Source organism: Oncorhynchus tshawytscha, linkage group LG17 (genome assembly GCF_018296145.1).
Source record: "Oncorhynchus tshawytscha isolate Ot180627B linkage group LG17, Otsh_v2.0, whole genome shotgun sequence".
In the NCBI taxonomy this organism is placed as follows: domain Eukaryota; kingdom Metazoa; phylum Chordata; class Actinopteri; order Salmoniformes; family Salmonidae; genus Oncorhynchus; species Oncorhynchus tshawytscha.
Window position 1 is genome coordinate 14,628,445 of NC_056445.1, and position 23,969 is coordinate 14,652,413.

The 23,969-nt window shown below is 46.1% G+C and overlaps 1 protein-coding gene across 1 annotated transcript in view; it reads left to right on the top strand.

Moving 5' to 3' along the window:
• Nucleotides 1-23,969, top strand: part of LOC112216907 (protein O-mannosyl-transferase TMTC1) — a 139,193-nt gene that overhangs the window by 87,235 nt on the left and 27,989 nt on the right. Inside the window, exons 8-11 of the mRNA XM_042300235.1 lie at nucleotides 2,389-2,510; nucleotides 14,697-14,864; nucleotides 19,608-19,721; nucleotides 23,512-23,655. Of these exons, the coding sequence (XP_042156169.1) occupies nucleotides 2,389-2,510; nucleotides 14,697-14,864; nucleotides 19,608-19,721; nucleotides 23,512-23,655 (548 nt within the window). The remainder of the gene's footprint in view (nucleotides 1-2,388; nucleotides 2,511-14,696; nucleotides 14,865-19,607; nucleotides 19,722-23,511; nucleotides 23,656-23,969) is intronic.

The window sequence follows — 23,969 nt, forward strand, 5'->3', positions numbered from 1 at the left end:
TGCAGAGAGAGAGAATGCAGAGAGGCAGAATGCAGAGAGAGAGAGAATGCAGAGAGCGAGAGAATGCAGAGAGAGAATGCAGAGAGAGAGAAAGAATGCAGAGCGAGTGCAGAGAGAGAATGCAATGAGAGAGAATGCAGAGAGAGAGAATGCAGAGAGAGAGAGAATGCAGAGGGAGAGAATGCAGAGGGAGAGAGAATGCAGAGGGAGAGAGAATGCAGAGGGAGAGAGAATGCAGAGGGAGAGAGAATGCAGAGGGAGAGAGAATGCAGAGGGAGGAGAATGCAGAGGGGAGAGAGAATGCAGAGGGGAGAGAATGCAGAGGGGAGAGAGAATGCAGAGGGGGAGAGAATGCAGAGAGAGGGGAGAGAATGCAGAGGGGGAGAGAATGCAGAGGGGGAGAGAATGCAGAGGGGAGAGAGAATGCAGAGGGGGAGAGAATGCAGAGAGAGAGAGAATGCAGAGGGGGAGAGAATGCAGAGGAGAGAAAATGCAGAGAGAGAGAGAGAATGCAGAGAGAGAGAATGCAGAGAGAGAGAGAGAGAATGCAGAGAGAGAGAATGCAATGAGAGAGAATGCAGAGAGAGAGAGAGAATGCAGAGGGGAGAGAGAATGCAGAGGGAGAGAGAATGCAGAGGAAGAGAGAATGCCAAGGGAGAGAATGCTGAGGGAGAATGCAGAGGGAGAGAATGCAGAGGGGGAGAAAATGCAGAGAGAGAGAGAGAGAGAGAGTGAAAACGCAGAGAGAGAAAACGCAGAGAGAAAATGCAGAGAGAGAGAAAATGCAGAGAGAGAGAGAATGCAGAGAGAGAGAGAATGTAGAGAGATAGAATACAGAGAGAGAGAGAGAGAGAGAATGCAGAGAGAGAGAGAATGTAGAGAGAGAGAATGTAGAGAGAGAGAATGCAGAGAGAGAGAGAATGCAGAGAGAGAGAGAGAATGCAGAGAGAGAGAGAGAATGCAGAGAGAGAGAGAGATAATGCAGAGAGAGAGAGAATGCAGAGAGAGAGAGAATGTAGAGAGATAGAATACAGAGAGAGAGAGAGAGAGAGAGAATGCAGAGAGAGAGAGAGAATGTAGAGAGAGAGAATGCAGAGAGAGAGAGAATGCAGAGAGAGAGAATGCAGAGAGAGAGAGAGATAATGCAGAGAGAGAGAGAATGCAGAAAGGACATCCCCTGAAGGGGCTGTGTTGGAATGACATACAGGGAAGCAATGACACATGGTGAGATACTATTAACAACCTAACCTCCCCCGTTCAATTCACTGGTCCACTCCACTGCCTAGTGTATGGGATCACACTGCTTAGAGCAGCACGGTTGAATGAGGGAGAGTGTGTGCATCTTTTAATGACTGTATGATCCTATCTATGGCATAATATCTAGCCCCCAGTGTGTGTGCTTCAATTTGTGTGTGTCTACCGCGTGTGTGTCTGTAGGTCTGTCGTTGACTAGTGTGTGATCCTATCTATGGCATAATATCTAGCCCCCGGTGTGTGTGCTTCCATTTGTGTGTGTCTACCGCGTGTGTGTCTGTAGGTCTGTCGTTGACTAGTGTGTGATCCTATCTATGGCATAATATCTAGCCCCGGTGTGTGTGCTTCCATTTGTGTGTGTCTACCGCGTGTGTGTCTGTAGGTCTGTCGTTGACTAGTGTGTGATCCTATCTATGGCATAATATCTAGCCCCCGGTGTGTGTGCTTCCATTTGTGTGTGTCTACCGCGTGTGTGTCTGTAGGTCTGTCGTTGACTAGTGTGTGATCCTATCTATGTTCGCATGCTGTACGTCCCGCGGTGTGATTAGGTGGTTGACAAGAGAATGAGGCGTGGATTGGACCGGCGGCTTAATTAAGACGCAGCGGCTTTGGAGCAGTAATTTAACGAGGGAATCAACGCCATTACTGAGGGCACAGTCATTAGACCAATTAGCTTCTGTTTGTTCTAACAACTACGCCGGCTATGTTCAGAATGGAAAAATACAGAGGGACTTTTCACTCTTATTAAAAATGAATCGGTTAGAGTTGATTTAAAATGAAGGAACTGTTTTTAATTTCATGGGTCTAAATGGTCTACTCAGTCAGCTTCGATATGTCAGAGCATCAGTCAGATATGCTCAGTAACTGGGCGTGACATGTGTAATGATTGCCATTGATATACTGCTGTTTGAAATGGGCATGCTGGACATGTATTCAAACACTGGACAGCATGTGTGCTACTGCAAACAACATGAAGGCAACAGATGATTAAATGTGGGAATTGTAGGCTCTGGTTTTCCTATGGATGGGCTAACCTCTCACCCCCCCCCCCATTGCTTTCTCTCCTTCTATCTCTCTTTCCCTCCCCCCTCTCACTCTCCATGCACCCCCACCCCCCTCTCTGTCTTTCTGTAGAGGTTGGAGAATAGGGAGGTGTTGCTGGGGGTGTTGTTCCTGGTCTTTCCCTTCATCCCTGCCAGTAACCTCTTCTTCAGGGTGGGCTTCGTGGTGGCAGAGAGGGTCCTCTACATGCCCAGGTGGGTTGTGTGTGTGTGTGTGTTATTGTAGGTAATGTTTATGTTGTGTGTGTCTTCCTAATTCTAAACCTCTCTGGGCTTGAATGGTTTGTAATTAGAGAGCTGGTGTAATTCTCCTGTGTGCAGTAGTGTGTAGACTAGCTTGGTTGCCCTTACTGAATGTGTGTGTGTGTTTTATGGCTGACCCCCTTTAGTCGACTGGTCGATTGTTTGCAAGGACCAGAAACAGCAAGCAGTGGGAGCACCAGATCTTTCCCTTCTGTTTAGGCTACATTGATCTCTGGATCCCTCTTTTTAGTACTTTGTGTGTCTTCATTTTTACTCACAGTGCTTAAAGTATCAGACGAGCTCAGTGGCCTACATATAGTTGATTTATTTAAAAATACAATTTTAAAATTTCAACCAGGAACAGACGACTCTCGGTCGACCGAGATATTTTTTAGTTGGGGACAGCCGTAGTGTGTTTATGTGTGCAGGAGTTTACAAGAGTGTGTGTGTGTGTGTGTGTGAGTGAGGGAACATATGGAGAGAGGATCACACACACACACACACAAGGTTATTTTCTGCTGTGCTTCACACTTCAGTCAAGGGCCTCTGGTACGTCCTTGTAGTGGATTCCTATGAAGTGCTCTCTCTCTCCTCCCTTTCTCCTTTACTCTCTCTGCTTTCTCCATCTGTCTGTTCTCTCCCGCTGCCTTGCATCATTCTAAGGGCTCCTTCCTTCAGTGCTTTCAAGGGCTTCCCAGATAATATTTTTCTATTTATTTTTCCTGATGCTGATATCTTATAAGAAAATCATATTCTGTTTGTCTGTCAATGCTCTCTCTCTCTCTTTCTTCTCTTCCTCTCTCACTCTCTCAACTTTCCATTTTCAATTTCCCTGTCTCACGGCCTACCCCCATTTATTTCTGCTAATCCGGTCCCTGTGTGTTTGCGTTTGTGTGTGTGTGTGTGTGTGTTTTTGTGTGTGTGTGCGCATTTGCGTGTGTGCGTGTGTGCATTTGCGTGTAAGATTATCATGGCCGTAGTGGCCCTTGGGGGGCCTCTGCCCTTTAAACACACGCGCCTGCACATGCATGCACGCGCACACACAGGCACACACACACACACAGACTAGAGGTCGACCGATTAATCGGAATGGCCGAGAGAATGGCTGCATTTTTGGACACCGATCACGGCCGATTACATTGCATTCCACGAGGAGACTGCGTGGCAGGCTGACTACCTGTTATGCGAGTGCAGCAAGGAGCCACGGTAAGGTGCTAGCTAGCATTAAACGTATCTTATAAAAAACAATCAATCTTAACAAAATCACTAGTTAACTACACATGGTTGATGATATTACTAGTTTATCTAGCTTGTCCTGCATTGCATATAATCAATGCAATGCTGGGGGATGATTATGATGAAATAATTTTACGTAATTATGACATAATATTGAAGGTTGTGCAATGTAACAGCAATATTTAAACTTATGGATGCCACCCGTTAGATAAAATGCGGAATGGTTCCGTATTTCACTGAAAGAATAAACGTTTTGTTTTTCGAAATGATAGTTTCCGGATTTGACCATATTATTGACCTAAGGCTCGTATTTCTGTGTGTTATTATATTATAATTAAGTCTATGATTTGATAGAGCAGTCTGACTGAGTGGTGGTAGGCAGCAGCAGGCTCGTAAGCATTCATTCAAACAGCACTTTACTGCGTTTGCCAGCAGCTCTTCGCAATGCTTCAAGTATTGCGCTGTTTATGACTTCAAGCCTATCAACTCCCGAGATTAGGCTGGCAATACTAAAGTACCTATTAGAACATCCAATAGTCAAAGGTATATGGAATACAAATGGTATAGAGAGAAATAGTCCTATAAATACTATATTAACTACAACCTAAAACTTCTTACCTGGGAATATTGAAGACTCATGTTAAAAGGAACCACCAGCTTTCATATGTTCTCATGTTCTGAGCAAGGAACTTAAACGTTAGCTTTCTTACATGGCACATATTGCACTTTTACTTTCTTCTCCAACACTTTGTTTTTGCATTATTTAAACCGAATTGAACATGTTTCATTATTTATTTGAGACTAAATTGATTTTATTGATGTATTATATTAAGTGATTATAAAAGTGTTCATTGTTCATTCAGTATTGTTGTAATTGTCATTATTATATATATAAATCGGCCGATTTAATCAGTATCGGCTTTTTTTGGTCCTCCAATAACCGGTATCGGTATCAGCGTTGAAAAATCAGAATCGGTTGACCTCTTACATAGATAGACACACACATTCATTGACGAGCTTCAATGCCACACAACTCTCCTTCCGTGGCCTCCTACAAGTAAAACTAAATGCATGCTCTTCAACCGATCGCTGCCTGCACCTGCCCACCCGTCCAACATCACTACTCTGGACGGTTCTGACTTAGAATATGTGGACAACTACAAATACCTAGGTGTCTGGTTAGACTGTAAACTCTCCTTCCAGACTCACATCAAACATCTCCAATCCAAAGTTAAAACTAGAATTGGCTTCCTATTTCGCAACAAAGCCTCCTTCACTCATGCTGCCAAACATACCCTTGTAGAACTGACCATCCTACGGATCCTCGACTTCGGCGACGTCATTTACAAAATAGCCTCCAATACCCTACTCAATAAATTGGATGCAGTCTGTCACAGTGCCATCCGTTTTGTCACCAAAGCCCCATATACTACCCACCACTGTGACCTGTATGCTCTCGTTGGCTGGCCCTCGCTTCATACTCGTCGCCAAACCCACTGGATCCAGGTCATCTACAAGACCCTGCTAGGTAAAGTCCCCCCTTATCTCAGCTCGCTGGTCACCATAGCATCACCCACCTGTAGAACGCGCTCCAGCAGGTATATCTCTCTGGTCACCCCCAAAACCAATTCTTACTTTGGCCGCCTCTCCTTCCAGTTCTCTGCTGCCAATGACTGGAACAAACTGCAAAAATCTCTGAAACTGGAAACACTTATCCCCCTCACTAGCTTTAAGCACCAGCTGTCAGAGCAGCTCACAGATTACTGCACCTGTACATAGCCCATCTATAATTTAGCCCAAACAACTACCTCTTCCCCTACTGTATTTATTTATTTATTTTGCTCCTTTGCACCCCATTATTTCTATCTCTACTTTGCACATTCTTCCACTGCAAATCTACCATTCCAGTGTTTTACTTGCTATATTGTATTTACTTTGCCACCATGGCCTTTTTTGCCTTTACCTCCCTTATCTCACTTCATTTGCATATAGACTTATTTTTGTACTGTATTATTGACTGTATGTTTGTTTTACTCCATGTGTAACTCTATGTTGTTGTACGTGTCGAACTGCTTTGCTTTATCTTGGCCAGGTCGCAATTGTAACTTGTACTCAACTTGCCTACCTGGTTAAATAAAGGTGAAATAAATAAATAAAAACTGATGCAGGTTGAGGGTTTAGAGTGTATAGCCTGGAGGATGCCTTGGGGGGGGCTGTGTAAAATCCACTCACTTCATCTCTCTCCACTCACTTAACCTCCTGCATGTATAATGACAGAATAAAATGTCAACAGATGCTTCTCCAATATGTAAATGATCCCCCTCAAAGCAGTTCCCACTGCTGTGATAGGAGGAGTAATGGAATGGGACTCCTCCTCCTGTACTGTGGGGGAGTTGATCAAACAGAAAACATGCAACCGTTTTCCAATGTGTATGTGTTGTATCATCTCATGCAGGTATATGTACAGTACAGTATGTGTGTCTTATTACAGCCTCAGTGTACTAACCAGCGCAGTGGGATACTTGTCAATGAGGCAGAGGGCATGCTGGGAATTGATTTAAAGGGAACATGAGACGGTGCTAAAGAGAGACCCCTCATCTCTGCCTGCAGTGTGTTACCTGTTAGGCTAAATGTAGTCCAGACACATGTCTGTGCACAGGGTTTACACTTCCATCTAAATGTAGTCCAGACACATGTCTGTGCACAGGGTTTACACTTCCATCTAAATGTAGTCCAGACACATGTCTGTGCACAGGGTTTACACTTCCATCTAAATGTAGTCCAGACACATGTCTGTGCACAGGGTTTACACTTCCATCTAAATGTAGTCCAGACACATGTCTGTGCACAGGGTTTACACTTCCATCTAAATGTAGTCCAGACAAATGGCTGTGCACAGGGTTTACACTTCCATCTAAATGTAGTCCAGACACATGTCTGGGCACAGGGTTTACACTTCCATCTAAATGTAGTCCAGACACATGTCTGGGCACAGGGTTTACACTTCCATCTAAATGTAGTCTTTAGTGGACATGGTTGCTTTAGGGAGGTTTATGCTCATACAAGAGGTGTTCTCCTGCTCTATATCCCCATTTTACCTCCTCCTACCTCCTAACTCGGCCTAACTCTCATTTTTTAAATTCCCCCTCCCTCCTTCTCTCCCTCTCTCCACCCCTCGCCTCCTCCCTCTCTCCATCCCTCTAACTATTAATTCTGCTAATCTTTCCTTGCTCGGGTCTGCAGGGGACTTTCCCTGAGTCATCTGCGTAGCTGAGTGCAGGATTAGTAGTGATTTCCAATGCAGACAGGTTCCCCATCCCAGGGTTTAATATCGCCCACTCACAGCTCGACACTCGGCAGCTAAATGAATTCCACCCCAAGCTGAGGTATTAGAGATGCAAAATGCAAAAGGGGACTGAGAATGTGTGTGTGTGTGTGTGTGTGTGCGTGTACGTGTGCGCGCGTGTGTGTGTGTGTGACAGAGAGAGAGAGAGAGAGAGAGAGAGATTGCAATTACTGTACGTGAACTTGCATTGGAGTGTGTGTGAGTGTTTGTATGAGAGAGAGATGTGTGATTGTGGCTAGAGAGACAGAATGTGGACGTGTGTGGCTGTATGATAATGTATTGGAAGAGATTGTAATCTTGGGTAATAGGGCATTTCCACTTTTCCGCACCTGCAGAGGAAAGCTTTGTGTTTACTTTTCAAATGAAACATTTGCCAGGTTCTCGGTTAGCATTCTGTGTGTTGTTAATTGATTTCCTCCGATGCTGTGTACCTTCCTTTTGTCTGACTCTCTGATGAACGCGCAGGACTTTTTAATGAAGCCCCAAGCGTACGAAGATGTCTCCTGGGAAATGGAGTTCTGCTCCGTGTGTTTTTCTCCGCTGCCTGCAATCACACAACCATTTTACCTCACAACAGAGCAAGAGGGAACGCTGGAACATTATCATGGCAGGCAGGCAGGCTTGGTGTGTGTGTGTGTGTGTGTGTGTGTGTGTGTGTGTGTGTGTGTGTGTGTGTGTGTGTGTGTGTGTGTGTGTGTGTGTGTGTGTGTGTGTGTGTGTGTGTGTGTGTATCTGACAGGGCTATACAACTGACAGATGCGGGCGTTTCAGCTGACTCCAGTGGCGGTGCTTTCAGAGAGGAGAATTAGCGCAGGGTCTCATTCAGGGTTATGCTGATTCACTCAGTTTACGGTCTGCTGTCTGAGAGTGCAACGTCTCAGTGCTCTCTCTCTCTCTCTCTCTCTCTCTCTCTCTCTCTCTCTCTCTCTCTCTCTCTCTCTCTCTCTCTCACACTCTCACTCACACACACACTCACTCTCTCTCTCTCTCTCTCTCTCACACACACACCATGTCATTCTGAGAGACTGCACTTCTGTCATATGTCACAAGCTTTGTTTCACACAGGCCTCAAGGCTTATTATGCGTACTCACGCACAACACACACACACACACAGTACCCAGATGGGAGTTGTGCAGTGTGTGTGTATGCATGTTTTATGTGTATGTGCATGCATGATTTATGTGTGTGTGTATGCATGTTTTATGTGTGTGTGTATGCATGTTTTATGTGTGTGTGTATGCATGATTTATGTGTGTTTGTATGCATGTTTTATGTGTGTGTGTATGCATGATTTATGTGTGTGTGTATGCATGTTTTATGTGTGTGTGCATGCATGATTTATGTGTGTTTGTATGCATGTTTTATGTGTGTGTGTATGCATGATTTATGTGTGTGTGTATGCATGTTTTATGTGTGTGTGTGTGTGTGTGTGTATGCATGTTTTATGTGTGTGTGTATGCATGATTTATGTGTGTGTGTATGCATGATTTATGTGTGTGTGTATGCATGTTTTATGTGTGTGTGTATGCATGTTTTATGTGTGTGTGTATGCATGATTTATGTGTGTGTGTATGCATGTTTTATGTGTGTGTGCATGCATGATTTATGTGTGTTTGTATGCATGTTTTATGTGTGTGTGTATGCATGATTTATGTGTGTGTGTATGCATGTTTTATGTGTGTGTGCATGCATGATTTATGTGTGTGTGTATGCATGTTTTATGTGTGTGTGTATGCATGATTTATGTGTGTGTGTATGCATGTTTTATGTGTGTGTGTATGCATGATTTATGTGTGTGTGTATGCATGTTTTATGTCTGTGTGTATGCATGATTTATGTGTGTGTGTATGCATGTTTTATGTGTGTGTGTATGCATGTTTTATGTGTGTGTGTATGCATGTTTTATGTGTGTGTGTGTGTGTGTGTGTGTGTGTGTGTATGCATGTTTTATGTGTATGCATGTTTTGTGTGTGTGTGTGTGTGTGTGTGTGTGTGTGTGTGTATGCATGTTTCATGTGTATGCATGTTTTGTGTGTGTGTTTGTGTGTGTGTGTGTGTATGTGTGTGCATGTTTTATGTGTGTGTGTGCCCACCCCACTGTGTATTATCAACCAGACCCGTAATGAGGCTAGTTTGCTGCTCAGTGAATTCCAGCGTGTGATATCGAGGTCGCATCCCCACTTAGGCTGGCATTCATCCCTGTCCGCCTACCCAGGGCTCTGATTGGTGGGTTGGGCCGCGCCGTGCGCCAGGGTAAATATTGGCACTGGCTAGGCTGTTAGCTCTGACAGCAGAATGTCTAAAGCTGGAGTGATGGCTGCTGTGACTGTCCGGGTGCTCTCTCTCTCTCCCTCTCTCTCTCTCTCTCTCTCTCTCTGTCTCTCTCTCTCTCTCTCTCTCTCTCTCTCTCTCTCTCTTTCTTTCTTCATCTCTCTGTCTCTCTCTGCCTTTCTTTCTGTCTCTCTCTCTCTCTGTCTGTCAATTCAATTCAATTCAAGGGCTTTATTGGCATGGGAAACATGTGTTAACATTGCCAAAGCAAGTGAGGTAGACAACATACAAAGTGAATATGTCTCTGTCTCTCTTTCTCCGTGTGTCTCTCTCTCTCTCTTTCTCTGTGTCTCTCTCTCTGTCTCTGTCTCTCTCTCTCTCTCTCTCTCTGTCTCTGTCTCTCTCTGTCTCTGTCTCTGTCTCTCTCTCTGTCTCTCTCTCTCTCTGTCTTTCTTTCTCTCTCTCTCTCTCTCTCTCTCTGTCTTTCTTTCTTCTCTCTCTGTCTCTGTCTCTGTCTCTGTCTCTCAAGGGCTTTATTCTCTCTCTCTCAATATGTCTCTGTCTCTCTTTCTCGTGTGTCTCTCTCTCTCTCTCTCTCTCTCTCTCTCTCTCTCTCTCTCTCTCTCTCTCTCTGTCTCTCTCTCTCTCTCTCTCTGTCTCTCTCTCTCTCTCTCTGTCTCTCTCTCTCTCTCTCTCTCTGTCTTTCTCTCTCTCTCTCTCTCTCTCTCTCTCTCTCTCTCTCTCTCTCTCTCTCTCTCTGTCTTTCTTTCTGTCTCTCTCTCTCTGTCTGTCTGTCTGTCTGTCTGTCTGTCTGTCTGTCTGTCTGTCTGTCTGTCTGTCTGTCTGTCTGTCTGTCTGTCTGTCTGTCTGTCTGTCTGTCTGTCTGTCTGTCTGTCTCTTAATTCAACTCAAGGGGCTTTATTGGCATGGGAAACATGTGTTAACATTGCCAAAGTAAGTGAGGTAGATAATATACAAAAGTTAAATAAACAATTAAAATGAACAGTAAACATTACACATACCGAAGTTTCAAAACAATAAAGACATTACAAATGTCATATTAGAGTGTTGTAACAATGTACACATGGTTAAAGTACACAAGGGAAAATAAATAAGCATAAATATGGGTTGTATTTACAATGGTGTTTGTTCATCACTGGTTGCCCTTTTCTTGTGGCAACAGGTCACAAATCTTGCTGCTGTGATGGCACACTGTGGAATTTCCCCCAGTAGATATGGGAGTTTATCAAAATTCTGTGTAATCTGAGGGAAATATGTCTCTCTAATGTGGTCATACATTGGGCAGGAGGCTAGGAAGTGCAGCTCAGTTTCCACCTGATTTTGTGGGCAGTGAGCACATAGCCTGTCTTCTCTTGAGAGCCAGGTCTGCCTACGGCGGCCTTCCTCAATAGCAAGGCTATGCTCACTGAGTCTGTACAGAGTCAAAGCTTTCCTTAAGTTTGGGTCAGTCACAGTGGTCAGGTATTCTGCCACTGTGTACTCTCTGTTTAAGGCCAAATAGCATTCTAGTTTGCTCTGTTTTTTTGTTAATTCTTTCCAATGTGTCAAGTAATTATCTTTTTGTTTTCTCATGATTTGGTTGGGTCTAATTGTGCTGTTGTCCTGGGGCTCTGTGGGGTGTGTTTGTGTTTGTGAACAGAGCCCCAGGACCAGCTTGCTTAGGAGACTCTTCTCCAGGTTCATCTCTCTGTAGGTGATGGCTTTGTTGTGGAAGGTTTGGGATTCGCTTCCTTTTAGGTGGTTGTAGAATTTAACGGCTCTTTTCTGGATTTTGATAATTAGTGGGTATCGCCCTAATTCTGCTCTGCATGCATTATTTGGTGTTCTACGTTTTACATGGAGGATATTTTGGCAGAATTCTGCATGCAGAGTTTCAATTTGGTGTTTGTCCCATTTTGTGAAGTCTTGGTTTGGTGGGCGGACCCCAGACCTCACAGCCATAAAGGGCAATGGGCTCTATGACTGATTCAAGTATTTTTAGCCAGATCCTAATTGGTATGTTGAAATTTATGTTCCTTTTGATGGCATAGAATGCCCTTCTTTCATTGTCTCTCAGATCGTTCACAGCTTTGTGGAAGTTACCTGTGGCGCTGATGTTTAGGCCAAGGTATGTATAGTTTTTTGTGTGCTTTAGGGCAACAGTGTCTAGATGGAATTTGTATTTGTGGTCCTGGCGACTGGACCTTTTTTGGAACACCATTATTTTGGTCTTACTGAGATTTACTGTCAGGGCCCAGGTCTGACAGAATCTGTGCAGAAGATCTAGGTGCTGCTGTAGGCCCTCCTTGGTTGGTGACAGAAGCACCAGATCATCAGCAAACAGTAGACATTTGACTTCGGATTCTAGTAGGGTGAGGCCGGGTGCTGCAGACTTTTCTAGTGCCCGCGCCAATTCGTTGATATATATGTTGAAGAGGGTGGAGCTTAAGCTGCATCCCTGTTTCACCCCACGACCCTGTGTGAAGAAATGTGTGTGTTTTTTGCCAATTTTAACTGCACACTTGTTATTTGTGTACATGGATTTTATAATGTCATATGTTTTACCCCCAACACCACTTTCCATCAATTTGTATAGCCGACCCTCATGCCAAATTGAGTCTAAGGCTTTTTTTAAATCAACAAAGCATGAGAAGACTTTGCCTTTGTTTTGGTTTGTTTGTTTGTCAATTAGGGTGTGTAGGGTGAATACATGGTCTGTTGTACGGTAATTTGGTAAAAAGCCAATTTGACATTTGCTCAGTACATTGTTTTCATTGAGGAAATGTACGAGTCTGCTGTTAATGATAATGCAGAGGATTTTCCCAAGGCTACTGTTGACGCATATTCCTTTGATAGTTATTGGGGTCAAATTTGTCTCCACTTTTGTGGATTGGGGTGATCAATCCTTGGTTCCAAATATTGGGGAAGATGCCAGAGCTAAGTATGATGTTAAAGAGTTTTAGTATAGCCAATTGGAATTTGTTGTCTGTATATTTGATCATTTCATTAAGGATACCATCAACACCACAGGCCTTTTTGGGTTGGAGGGTTTTTACTTTGTCCTGTAACTCATTCAAGGTAATTGGAGAATCCAGTGTGTTCTGGTAGTCTTTAATAGTTGATTCTAATATTTGTATTTGATCATGTATATGTTTTTGCTCTTTATTCTTTGTTATAGAGCCAAAAAGATTGGAGAAGTGGTTTACCCATACATCTCCATTTTGGATAGATAATTCTTTGTGTTGTTGTTTGTTTAGTGTTTTCCAATTTTTCCAGAAGTGGTTACAGTCTATGGATTCTTCAATTACATTGAGCTGATTTCTGACATGCTGTTCCTTCTTTTTCGTAGTGTATTTCTGTATTGTTTTAGTGATTCACCATAGTGAAGGCTTAGACTCAGGTTTTCCAGATCTCTATGTTTTTGGTTGGACAGGTTCCTCTATTTCTTTCTTAGATTTTTGCATTCTTCATCAAACCATTTGTCATTGTTGTTCATTTTCTTCGGTTTTCTATTTGAGATTTTTAGATTTGATCGGGAAGCTGAGAGGTCAAATATACTGTTAAGATTTTCTACTGCCAAGTTTACACCTTCACTTTTGCAGTGGAAAGTGTTTCCCCAGGACATTGTCTAAAAGGGATTGAATTTGTTGTTGCCTAATTGTTTTTTGGTAGGTTTCCAAACTGCATTCTTTCCATCTATAGCATTTCTTAATTCTTACTCAGTTCCTTTGGCTTTGATGCCTCATGATTGAGTATTGCTCTGTTCAAGTAGACTGATTTTGCTGTGGTCTGATAGGGGTGTCAGTGGGCTGACTGTCTCTGCCTGTCTGTCTGTCTGTCTGTCTGTCTGTCTGTCTGTCTGTCTGTCTGTCTGTCTGTCTCTGTCTGTCTCTCTGTCTCTCTGTCTCTCTGTCTCTCTGTCTCTCTCTCTCTTTTTTTCTCTGTCTCTGTCTGACACTCAGGAGGATACTGTAAATCAGCAGACAGCCTTTAAATAGCTGGCCGCTAGCTCTCTCCCATTTAGTCTCCCTCGGTTTCAATCACTCTCTCCTCCTCTCTGTCTGCATCAAATCATTCTATCACATCTGTATTTTTAACACTGTATTTTCTGCCTCCTCTCTTTTTTCAACCTGTTCTCACGTTCTGTCTCTCTCTCTTAAGCTGATTTTCTCCGGTGTAGTTTTCTCAGAATATCTCCTGGTGTGATTTACTTTCCTACCTTCTGTCTGGGTTTGTAGGGGAACTGCAATGGTGTGGAAGGAATGAAAGAGCCCTGTTTGCCCTGTGCTAATACACACACACAGACACATACACACACACACACACACACCTACACATTCACACACACATACACAGGGGTGTGAGACAGCATTGGGGTGGGAGATGGGGTTTGTTCAGTCTTAGGTGTGTGTGTTTGGGGAGGTAAGGGATTGTAAGGAAGCAGCCATGTTATATTTCCTGTGGAAAAACAGGTTACTGTGGGACTGGAGAGGGGGGATTCTTGGCTAGAATTCTAGGACTTCTTGAACTCTGGATAACTGAAAAGCACGTCATTTTCTTGGGTGTGTTTGTGTGTCGCTGGCCTGCTTTTCTCTCTCTCTGTGTGTGTGTGTGTGTGTGTGTGTGTGTGTGTGTGTGTGTGTGGACGTGCTGTTAAAGCCATCAGACTCCTCCAACTAAGGGAGTGGCTCATCACTATGTTTACCTCAAACTGTCAGGACAGTCATCTGTCTTCCGTCTCCACGGCGACCAGGGACGTCTTAACCATAAACAGGAAGTGTATGAGCGGCCAATGAGAGCTTCCTGTTCTAGCGAGGGGCTACTACGTGTCGTTTTCTTCTTGAATCCCGTCCAGGGAAAACACTAGAGAAGCACATTGGTCTCAGAGTAGTGAATGTCTTGGAGAGTCTTGGTGAGCAGAACGTCTTATTCATGTATGTATTTACTCTGCAGCACTGGACTGGAGATGATTGAGTGGGAGATAATTGAAAGATAGCTCTCCCCCCCCCCCACACATTCCGGCTCCCCTCCTCTCCTTCCTCTTTCTTCTCTCCTTCCCTGTACGACATCTCTCCCTTCCCCCTCTTTACTTCTACCAACTCCCCTCCCTTTCCCTGCCTCCCCTCCTCACTCATACCTTTCTCTACCTTCTCTCCGTCCCCCCACCCACTCCTCTCTCCCTCATCTTCACCCCCTTCTTCTCTTTGACCTTTCATCCCCATCTTTCTGCCCCCCCCTTTCCCTCTCCCTCTCGCTCCCCTTTACCCCATCCCTTCTCCCCCAGTATGGGTTACTGTATCCTGGTGGCCCATGGCCTGGGGAGGTTGTGTTCTGTGGTGGGTCGCTGGGGCACCACGGCCCTGACCGTCTCCACGCTGCTGCTCCTCCTGCTCTTCTCCTGGAAGACCGTTCAGCAGAACGACATCTGGCTGTCCCGGGAGGCCCTCTTCAGGTCAGTGGTATGGGGTGAGTGGTGGGTGGGATGGGGTGTGTATGTGTGTGCGTGTCAGACCCTGGATTAATGGAATGGCTTGAGTTATTCATCACCAGTAGCACATTAGGGAGGCTCGCTCTTTCCACACACATTTTCTCTTCCTCTCTCCCACTATTTCCCCTTCCTCTCTCCTTCCTTCCACACTCTCTCATTTCCATGTTGTTTTACAAGCCAGATTAATGGGTGTGAATATAAAGCTGTTTATTAGAACATGGCAAAGTCAGATTGCATGCTAATCTCTCACACACACACACACACAGGTGCATGCAAGCACACTCCTGACCCCATCTACAGTATATGTCCTCGGCAGATGCTGTCTCTCTCCCAGACTCGGCCGCATGCTGTTTATCGATCAGTTTATCTGTCCATTCCTCTTTCTGTCTGCCTCGCTAACAGATAAGGACAGGCTGCTAAAACACCTAATTTCATCCCCCCATCCATCCCTCCCTACCTACCTCCATCTCTCCCTACTTCCATCCATCCCTCCCTACCTCTATCCATCCCCCTACCTCCATCCATCTCTCCCTACCTCCATCCATCCCTCCCTCCCTCTCTACCTCCATCCGTCCCTCCCTACCCCATCCCTCACTCCCTACCCCAACCCTCTCTCCCAACCCCCATCCCTCAATCCCTACCCCATCCCTCACTCCCTACCCCATCCCTGCCTACCTCCATCCCTCTCTACCTCCATCCCTCCCTACCTCCATCCCTCCCTACCCCATCCCTTCCTCCCTACCTCCATCCCTCTCTACCTCTATCCCTCCCTACCTCCCTGCATACCTCCATCCCTCCCTACCCCATCCCTCACTCCCTACCTCCATCCCTCACTCCCTACCCCCATCCTCCTCCCTACCCCATCCCTCACACCCTACCCCATCCCTCACTCCCTACCCCATCCCTGCCTACCTCCATCCCTCTCTACCTCTATCCCTCCCTACCTCCCTGCCTACCTCCATCCCTCCCTACCCCATCCCTCACTCCCTACCCCATCCCTCACTCCCTACCCCATCCCCTGCCTACCTCCATCCCTCACTCCATACCTCCATCCCTCCCTACCCCATCCCTCACTCCCTACCCCATCCCTGCCTACCTCCATCCCTCACTCCCTACCTCCATCCCTCTCTACCTCTATCCCTCCCTACCTCCCTGCCTACCTCCATCCCTCCCTACCCCATCCCTCCTCCCTACCTCCATCCCTCCTTCCATCCATCCATCACTCTCTACCTCCATCCCTCCCTACCCCATCCCTCACTCCCTACCCCATCCCTCCTCCCTACCCCATCCCTGCCTACCTCCATCCCTCCTCCCATACCTCCATCCCTCCCTACCCCATCCCTCCTCCCTACCCCCATCCCTGCCTACCTCCATCCCTCCTCCCTACCTCCATCCCTCTACCTCTATCCCTCCCTACCTCCCTCCCTACCTCCATCCCTCCCTACCCCATCCCTCCTCCCTACCTCCATCCCTCCTTCCATCCATCCATCCTCTCTACCTCCATCCCTCCCTACCCCATCCCTGCCTCCATCCCTCCCTCCCTACCTACCTCCATCCCTCCCTCCCTCCCTACCTCTCTCCCTATCTCCATCCCTCCCTCCCCCCCCCATCCCTCCCTCCCTACCTCATCCCTCTCTACCTCTATCCCTCCTTCCATACCTCCCTACCTCCATCCCTCCCTACCTCCCTCCCTCCCTACGCCCATCCTCCCCCTACCCCCATCCCTCCCTCCCTACCTCCATCCTACCTACCTCCCCTCCCTACCTCCATCCCTCCCTCCCCCCCATCCCTCCTCCCTACCCCCCCATCCCTCCCTACCTCCATCCCTCCCTCCCCATCCCTCCTCCCTACCCCCATCCCTCCCTACCTCCATCCCTCTCTACCTCTATCCCTCCCTACCTCCATCCCTCCCTACCTCCCTACACCCATCCCTCCCTCCCCATCCCCATCCCTCCCCCCTAACTCCATCCCTCCCTCCCTACCTCCATCCCTCCCTACCTCCATTCCTCTCTACCTCCATCTATCCCTCCCTACCTCCATCCATCCCTCTCTACCTCAATCTATCCCTCTCTACCTCCATCTATGCCTTTCTACCTCCATCTATCCTCCATCTATCCCTCTCTATCCCATCCCCCACTCCCTACCCACATCCCTCCCTAACTCCATCCCTCCCTACCTCCATCCCTCCATCCATCCCCCTACCTCCATCCATCTCTCCCTACCTCCCTCCCTACCTCCATCCCTCCCTACCTCCATCCCTCCCTACCGCCCTCCCTACTCCCTACCTCCATCCCTCCCTCCCTACCTCCATCCCTCCCTCCCTACCTCCATCCCTCCCTACCTCCATCCCTCCCTACCTTCATCCCTCCCTATCTCCATCCCTCCCTACCTCCATCCCTCCCTCCCCATCCCTCCATCCCTCCATCCCTCCTACCTCCATCCCTCCCTACCTCCCTCCCTCCCTACCTACCTCCTTCCCTACCTACCTCTATCCCTCCCTACCTCCATCCCTCCCTACCTCCATCCCTCCCTACCTCCCTCCCTACCTACCTCCTTCCCTACCTACCTCCATCCCTACCTACCTCCATCCCTCCCTACCTCCATCCCTCCCTACCTCCATCCCTACCTACCTCCATCCCTACCTACCTCCATCCCTCCCTACCTCCATCCCTCCCTACCTCCATCCCTACCTACCTCCATCCCTCCTCCCTCCCTACCTCCATCCCTCCCTACCTCCATCCCTCCCTACCTCCATCCCTCCCTACCTCCATCTCTCATTCTGGAATCTGTTTCTGGCTGGCGCTGAAGAGGCACACGTTAGTTTGCAATTTCGTAATGTGAAAACTGTTGCACTGGTATTTTCTAGCCCTAATGCCAGGTTAGGCAATTTACTTGTCTAACATCAGCTAGCTTGCGTTGCCGTGGGAGGGGTGGTAATAAAAACAGCTCAGCCTATCCAGCCATGACATAGTGCCTTTTGCGCCGGTGAATCTCGTAGTTAGAAACTATTGGTTTCCATCCAAAACCAAGCAGAGCCTCCACTTAATCAAGGCTGGTTTAGCAGCATCTCATATGTGTATCTTTTTATCCTGACCATTTGCCAGATAGTGAATGAATAAAGGGGTTTAAAATGGTCTACTGAAAGTGCTTCGAAATATTTGAGACATTTTAGCCCTCATGCTTTTTATTATTCATAATTCACATATCTGCATAATTCATTTAACTTGTTCGAGTAGGCTATTCATCTCCATTTTCAAAGAGCGACCCTCGTCCGATTACCAAAGAAACACCCGTTCAAACTTCAGTCCTCCTATAATGCCATATCAACAGCACATTTTGGGGGGGAAATCTACAAATAGGCAACGATACGATATTAGTATTTTGTATAGACGAGCAAATGCTATGCGTAAAGAGATTTAGGCCTATGTGTGCAAACAGTATCATGGAACGAGAGAAGCGGTTTTACGATATCATGCTTCTGATGTAGAAATATTGTTCTTTTAAAAAACAGATTGCTTTTTTTTTCGGTTCATATGATTAAAGACCAAGCCCTCCATAGGCTACCCTTAACTTAGACCTAGGCTACTAACGAAAGTAGCCTATCCATAGAAGGTTATCTATTATACTTCACATCCTAAAACATACACACAAATGCTTACCTGCGTATTTCATTTCACTTGTTCAGGTATCCATCCCCACCTCCAAACAGGGCCTCTCATCCGGGTTACCAGAGACGCGCTTCTCCAAAACATATTTCAATGATTCAGTCCTATAATGCAGTATCAACGGTAGGCCTAGGCTATATTTTGCTTCTTGAGAACGTGCCGCACACATATTCCATTTACAGGAGCCTAGTGTTGTTTTATTGTAGGAGAAGTGCAATGAGGGAAGACGTGGAGGCTCCTTGAAGCCAGTTACAACAATGTTGACTTTCAACACAACAAACATATTGGATTCTTTTTTTTACTGATGCTATCATGCGTTACTGTAGCCTATGCTTTTTATTCAACTGTAGTATCAATCCACAATGGACCAGGACAAGCAAATTCAGTGCTCCAAGTCAAATTGCAGTTGATGACCAAAGACCATCAATAACCTATAGAACTTGAGACAAACGCAGTAAAGGGCGACTACACTTCCTGATTTGGCCTTGTTTTGAGGATTTCTCATTAAGAAACGCTAGCGTCCGTGACTGAAGCCAAACGAGTGTTGTCTTGGGGGTGTGGTTTGATGTAGGCGTGCTATGTTTGCATATCCTGGCAGGTACTGTTGTTTGTCCCTCCTGAGTCACTGTAACAACATAGCCACTTCCTCCAAATAGTAACTTCCTTAAAATAGTCAGAACTAATCTAAGATAAATTAAGAAATCTGTCATTAATTTAGACGTTGTTGCCGAAGAGGTCTTAAGTCACATAATTTTACATGTAGCTACGGTTTGTGGTGCGTTATTTCTCAAGTAAAAAAGCGTGCATAAAAAAACTAGTCAGTGCACTGCATATAGTCTATCGAGTCAGGAAAGTCTGGCTGCGCACTCAGGACTGATTTCTGAGAACAATATCATGTCTACAACTTCAAACTATCGTAAATAAGCACAAGTTATACTACTGTTTAACAGTGCCCAAAATCACTTGCTAGCTAGTGCAAGCACACATCTGTTTCACTGCCTCTCCTACTTATTCCTCATCCTCTCTCTCGCTCCCTCTACAGGTCTGGCATCCAGACGCTGCCTCACAACGCCAAGGTTCACTACAACTATGCCAACTTCCTGAAAGACAGAGGGCGCCACCAGGAGGCCATCCACCACTACAAAACTGCTCTCAGGTCAGTTATAGTGTCCATAATGTCAGAGCTTTTGCTGTTTACACCACTACAAATCTGCTCTAAAGTCAGTCTCAGTGTCCAATAAAGTAAAACTACAGTAATATGAGGGGGTTTACGTGTTTCATCCTGATCACCATGTCAATGGGACACAGTCCCGACAAACCACAGTCATTCCTCAACCACAATAACACCATCAGCTTTCAACGTTGAGGGATTCGGTCATTCTGCCAAAACCACATGTTTGGAACCTCAGGCGGCCTCAGTCACTCCAGGACCTGGAAGATAAAGTGTTCAAGTTACAGTCAAAATTACAGTTGAGGTAAGAAAACCCACTGAGAAACGGTCAGAAAGTTTGGCTCCAAACCTCAATCAGCAAGCGGTCATGAAACGGTCAGGTAGGTCTCAATGGAGAACAGTTCAGCCCTTCGTCCATGCACCAGGACAAACAGAGGACATCTTTCTTCATATGGCATGTCGTCCCTATAGTGTCTAGACTGTACCTCCAGGCCTTAAGTAACTAGAATGAATTACTTTAAGTAGGAGAGACGTTATTGATTGTCTTAGGTTGATGGTCCGCCCACTCAATTAATTACAAAACACTCTTTTATTAAATCAGAGGAACTCTGTTTGCTGCACATAAATGCATAAAGGCGCACCTACGCTCTCTTGCTTGCACACACACACACACACACACACACACACACACACACACACACACACACACACACACACACACACACACACACACACACACACACACCACACAGACACAGACACAGACAGACAGAGACAGACACACACACACACACACACACACACACACACACACACACACACACACACACCACACAGACACAGACAGACACAGAGACAGGCACACACACACACACTAGATTGCATATTCTCAAGCATGTAATGGCCTTGTCTCAGCTCGATGCTTTCACCCCATTCATCTCAGTGAGATACACACACGCAGCACTGTACCTAATGAAAGAGGGGATCCATTTGTTCTGCCTGTCACTGGCCCTGGCTCCTACAGACCCAGAAGGCTATATATTTATCCCCCAGTCCAGCTTTCCCTTTTTCTCGTCCCCCACTCCCCCCACCCTCCCCTTCTTCTTGAGTCATAACTGATTATCCTTACAGTGCTCTGTCATTTTGTTTATGTGTGGTTGTGAGTGTGTGTGAGAGTTGTTTGTCTCAGTCATTAGTATTTGACTGAGCAAGGAAATCATGCTGTGTGTCTTCTACTACTGTATCTGAGTCTCTCTTCCCTCCTCCTCTCTCCCCTCCTCCTCTCGCCTCCCTCCTCTCGCCTCTCTCCCCCCTCCTCTCTCCCCTCTTCCTTTCTCCTCTCTCCCAGTTTACCAGGGGCTGGCTAGAGCCAGTTTGACTTATTTGGACAGAAGGGTTTAGGTCCAGTGGGATCATTCTTTTCTCTTTCTGCAGTTTGTTCTTTTTACCTTTCCATTCCCCCTGGCAGAGATGTAGAGGCTCACTGAAGGATGCTCCGTGAGCCGGCTTAGCTAGAGTGTGTGTGTGTGTGTATAGGGATGCATATCTCAGACCTCCCTCAGTTCCATTCCCCCCTTCTATATTCCTCATCCCACTAGCCATCCATCTCCATCCTCCGAATACCCCATAATTTCATCCCCTATCCGTCCATCTCCATTCTCCGAATACCCCATCATTTCATCCCCCTATCCATCCATCTCCATCCTCCGAATACCCCATCATTTCATCCCCCTATCCGTCCATCTCCATCCTCCGAATACCCCATCATTTCATCCCCTATCCATCCATCTCCATCCTCCGAATACCCCATAATTTCATCATATCCCCTATCATCCATCTCCATCCTCCGAATATTTCCCCATAATTTCATCCCCCTATCTGTCCATCTCCATCCTCCGAATACCCCATAATACCCCTATAATTTCATACCCCATAATTTCATCCCCCTATCCGTCCATCTCCATCCTCCGAATACCCCATCATTTCATCCCCCTTCCCCTTTTCCTATCTCTGACAAGCAGAAGTGTGCTCCCCCCTCGCTCTCTTTCTCCCTCTCTCTCTTTTTTCCTGTTCCCCTCGAATGCCTTCTCCTGCCTGCATCTACGTATAGCAACAGGATGCTGCAGGTGTGCTGTTGTAATCCTGTCCAGAACCCTTCGCTCCTTTTATCCCACTCCAAACCACATGACTCTCTATACAGAGGCTGCTCTGAAATGGTACCCTTTTCTTTATATAGTCCACTACCTTCGACAGTTCCCATCGGGTTCTGTCAAAGTTAGTGTACTGTATAGGGAATAGTCAGAAATACTTGAAGAAATGAGGAGATGGTAAACTCCATTCTATTCTTATTAACGGTCATTGTATATGTTGCTTGTATGTTGTCAATGGGCCGCACTGGGCATTCTGGACAAATGGGAGTCAAGTGGGAGTCTAGCTCAAAAATGTGCATGAATTATGTGAACGAGAAACACAGCATTACAAATATTACCAAGATGTGAATTAATGAACTTGTTCTCTTCAATACCATATAGCTTTTAAATCGTGACATTACGTAGGTAGAAGGGATTGTGTGACGCTTAACTCAGCAACTGCGTGACGCTGCATGACAACGTGAACACGATTGGTCTACAGTCTGCTGGGCGAGGCATTATACGTTACATTATACATTCATTGACCAATGACATTACCATCTCCTCCTTTCTTCAAGTACTTCTGGAATAGGGTGCTTTTTTTATCAGACACTGACAAACTTTAACCCCCAGGCACTTTACTTCCACTTTCAATTATTTTTGTAGGTAATTTTTCTTGTTTTTCATTTGGGCTAAAAGGTGATGAGAGAGAGGCGATGTTGTTATACCCTGGAGTTGTGGGTTTTGTTGCATTCTTTCGAGGTTGTTTTATTAGTTTGTTTTTCAGGTTTTGTGTTCTGGTCCCCTGCTAAGACATTAGATTGGGTGATGGTGTGTGTGTGGGGATCAATAGTGTGCTTACGTCAGTGTGCGGGCCACTAAGTTCACACTGCTTCCTTTTGAGGCAGTGTCACACTGAAAGGCGAGGTAAACTGTGATTAGCCAATGGAAAGGAGACTAAGTTGCCATGTAAATGGACACGGTTGCCATGGCGTTGTTTCACCTCTTGCCCCCGGGGTTGTGATGGGTGTCTCTCATAGTTATGCCACTAATAATACAAATGGGTTGCAATTGCATGCCACCTTTGACCCGATCCTTTCTTAAAGCACTCAATGCTCTAAAAGAGCATTCATGCCTTATTCAGATGCTCTATAAGAGCGTTTCATGCCTTATTCAGATGCTCTAAAAGAGTGTTTCATGCCTTATTCAGATGCTCTAAAAGAGCATTCATGCCTCATTCAGATGCTCTAAAAGAGTGTTTCATGCATTATTCAGATGCTCTAGAATGATTGATTTACAGAAGCCATTTGGGGTACGATAACCGTTATCAGGATAACAACCACTCATCCTAATGACGGTATCATGGGGGTCATGTCGTCTTCTTGTAGCGCTATGGGGTCATGTAAGGATACATGAGAAGGGTCACATGTCCCCAAAGTGCTAAATTGTTTCCTATCGCCGTCACTGATTTCAAGGACCAGACCGATCAGGCACCTTTTCAACCATTAGCGGTCATCACAAAATGTGATGAAGGAAGAATGTTTTCTTCCAGATTGGAACTTGAAGATACCTGTTTTTTTTTTCCTCCTCTACCTGAACTACTTTCCTGCTCTCCTCCTCCCTTCCCCCTCCTCTAACCTCTCCAGGTTGTACCCTCGCCATGCCAGTGCCATGAACAACCTGGGTACTCTGACACGCCACCCAGAGGATGCCGAGCACTACTACAGGACCGCCCTGGACACCAACCCCCAGCACAACAGAGCCCTGTTCAACCTGGGAAACCTGCTCAAGTAGGATATACGCACACACACCTGCATGCATATGCACACACATGCATGGACACACGACATGTGTGCACACACACACACATTGTGCATGCACTCAGAGGCCTCGGCACAAGGCTCGCACCCCATTCATTTCATTCGTACACACACACACACACGCACAAACACACACACTTTCCCTGCAGCTCACATAACGAGTGACACACAGTGCACTACCTGAGGTTAAATAGCTTACATTAGCAGAATGTTCTTTCTCGCCAAGTCATAGTGCTGAGGGGAAATAGTTTAGACACGCAGTGGCGAGCTGTTCTGCTTGTTGC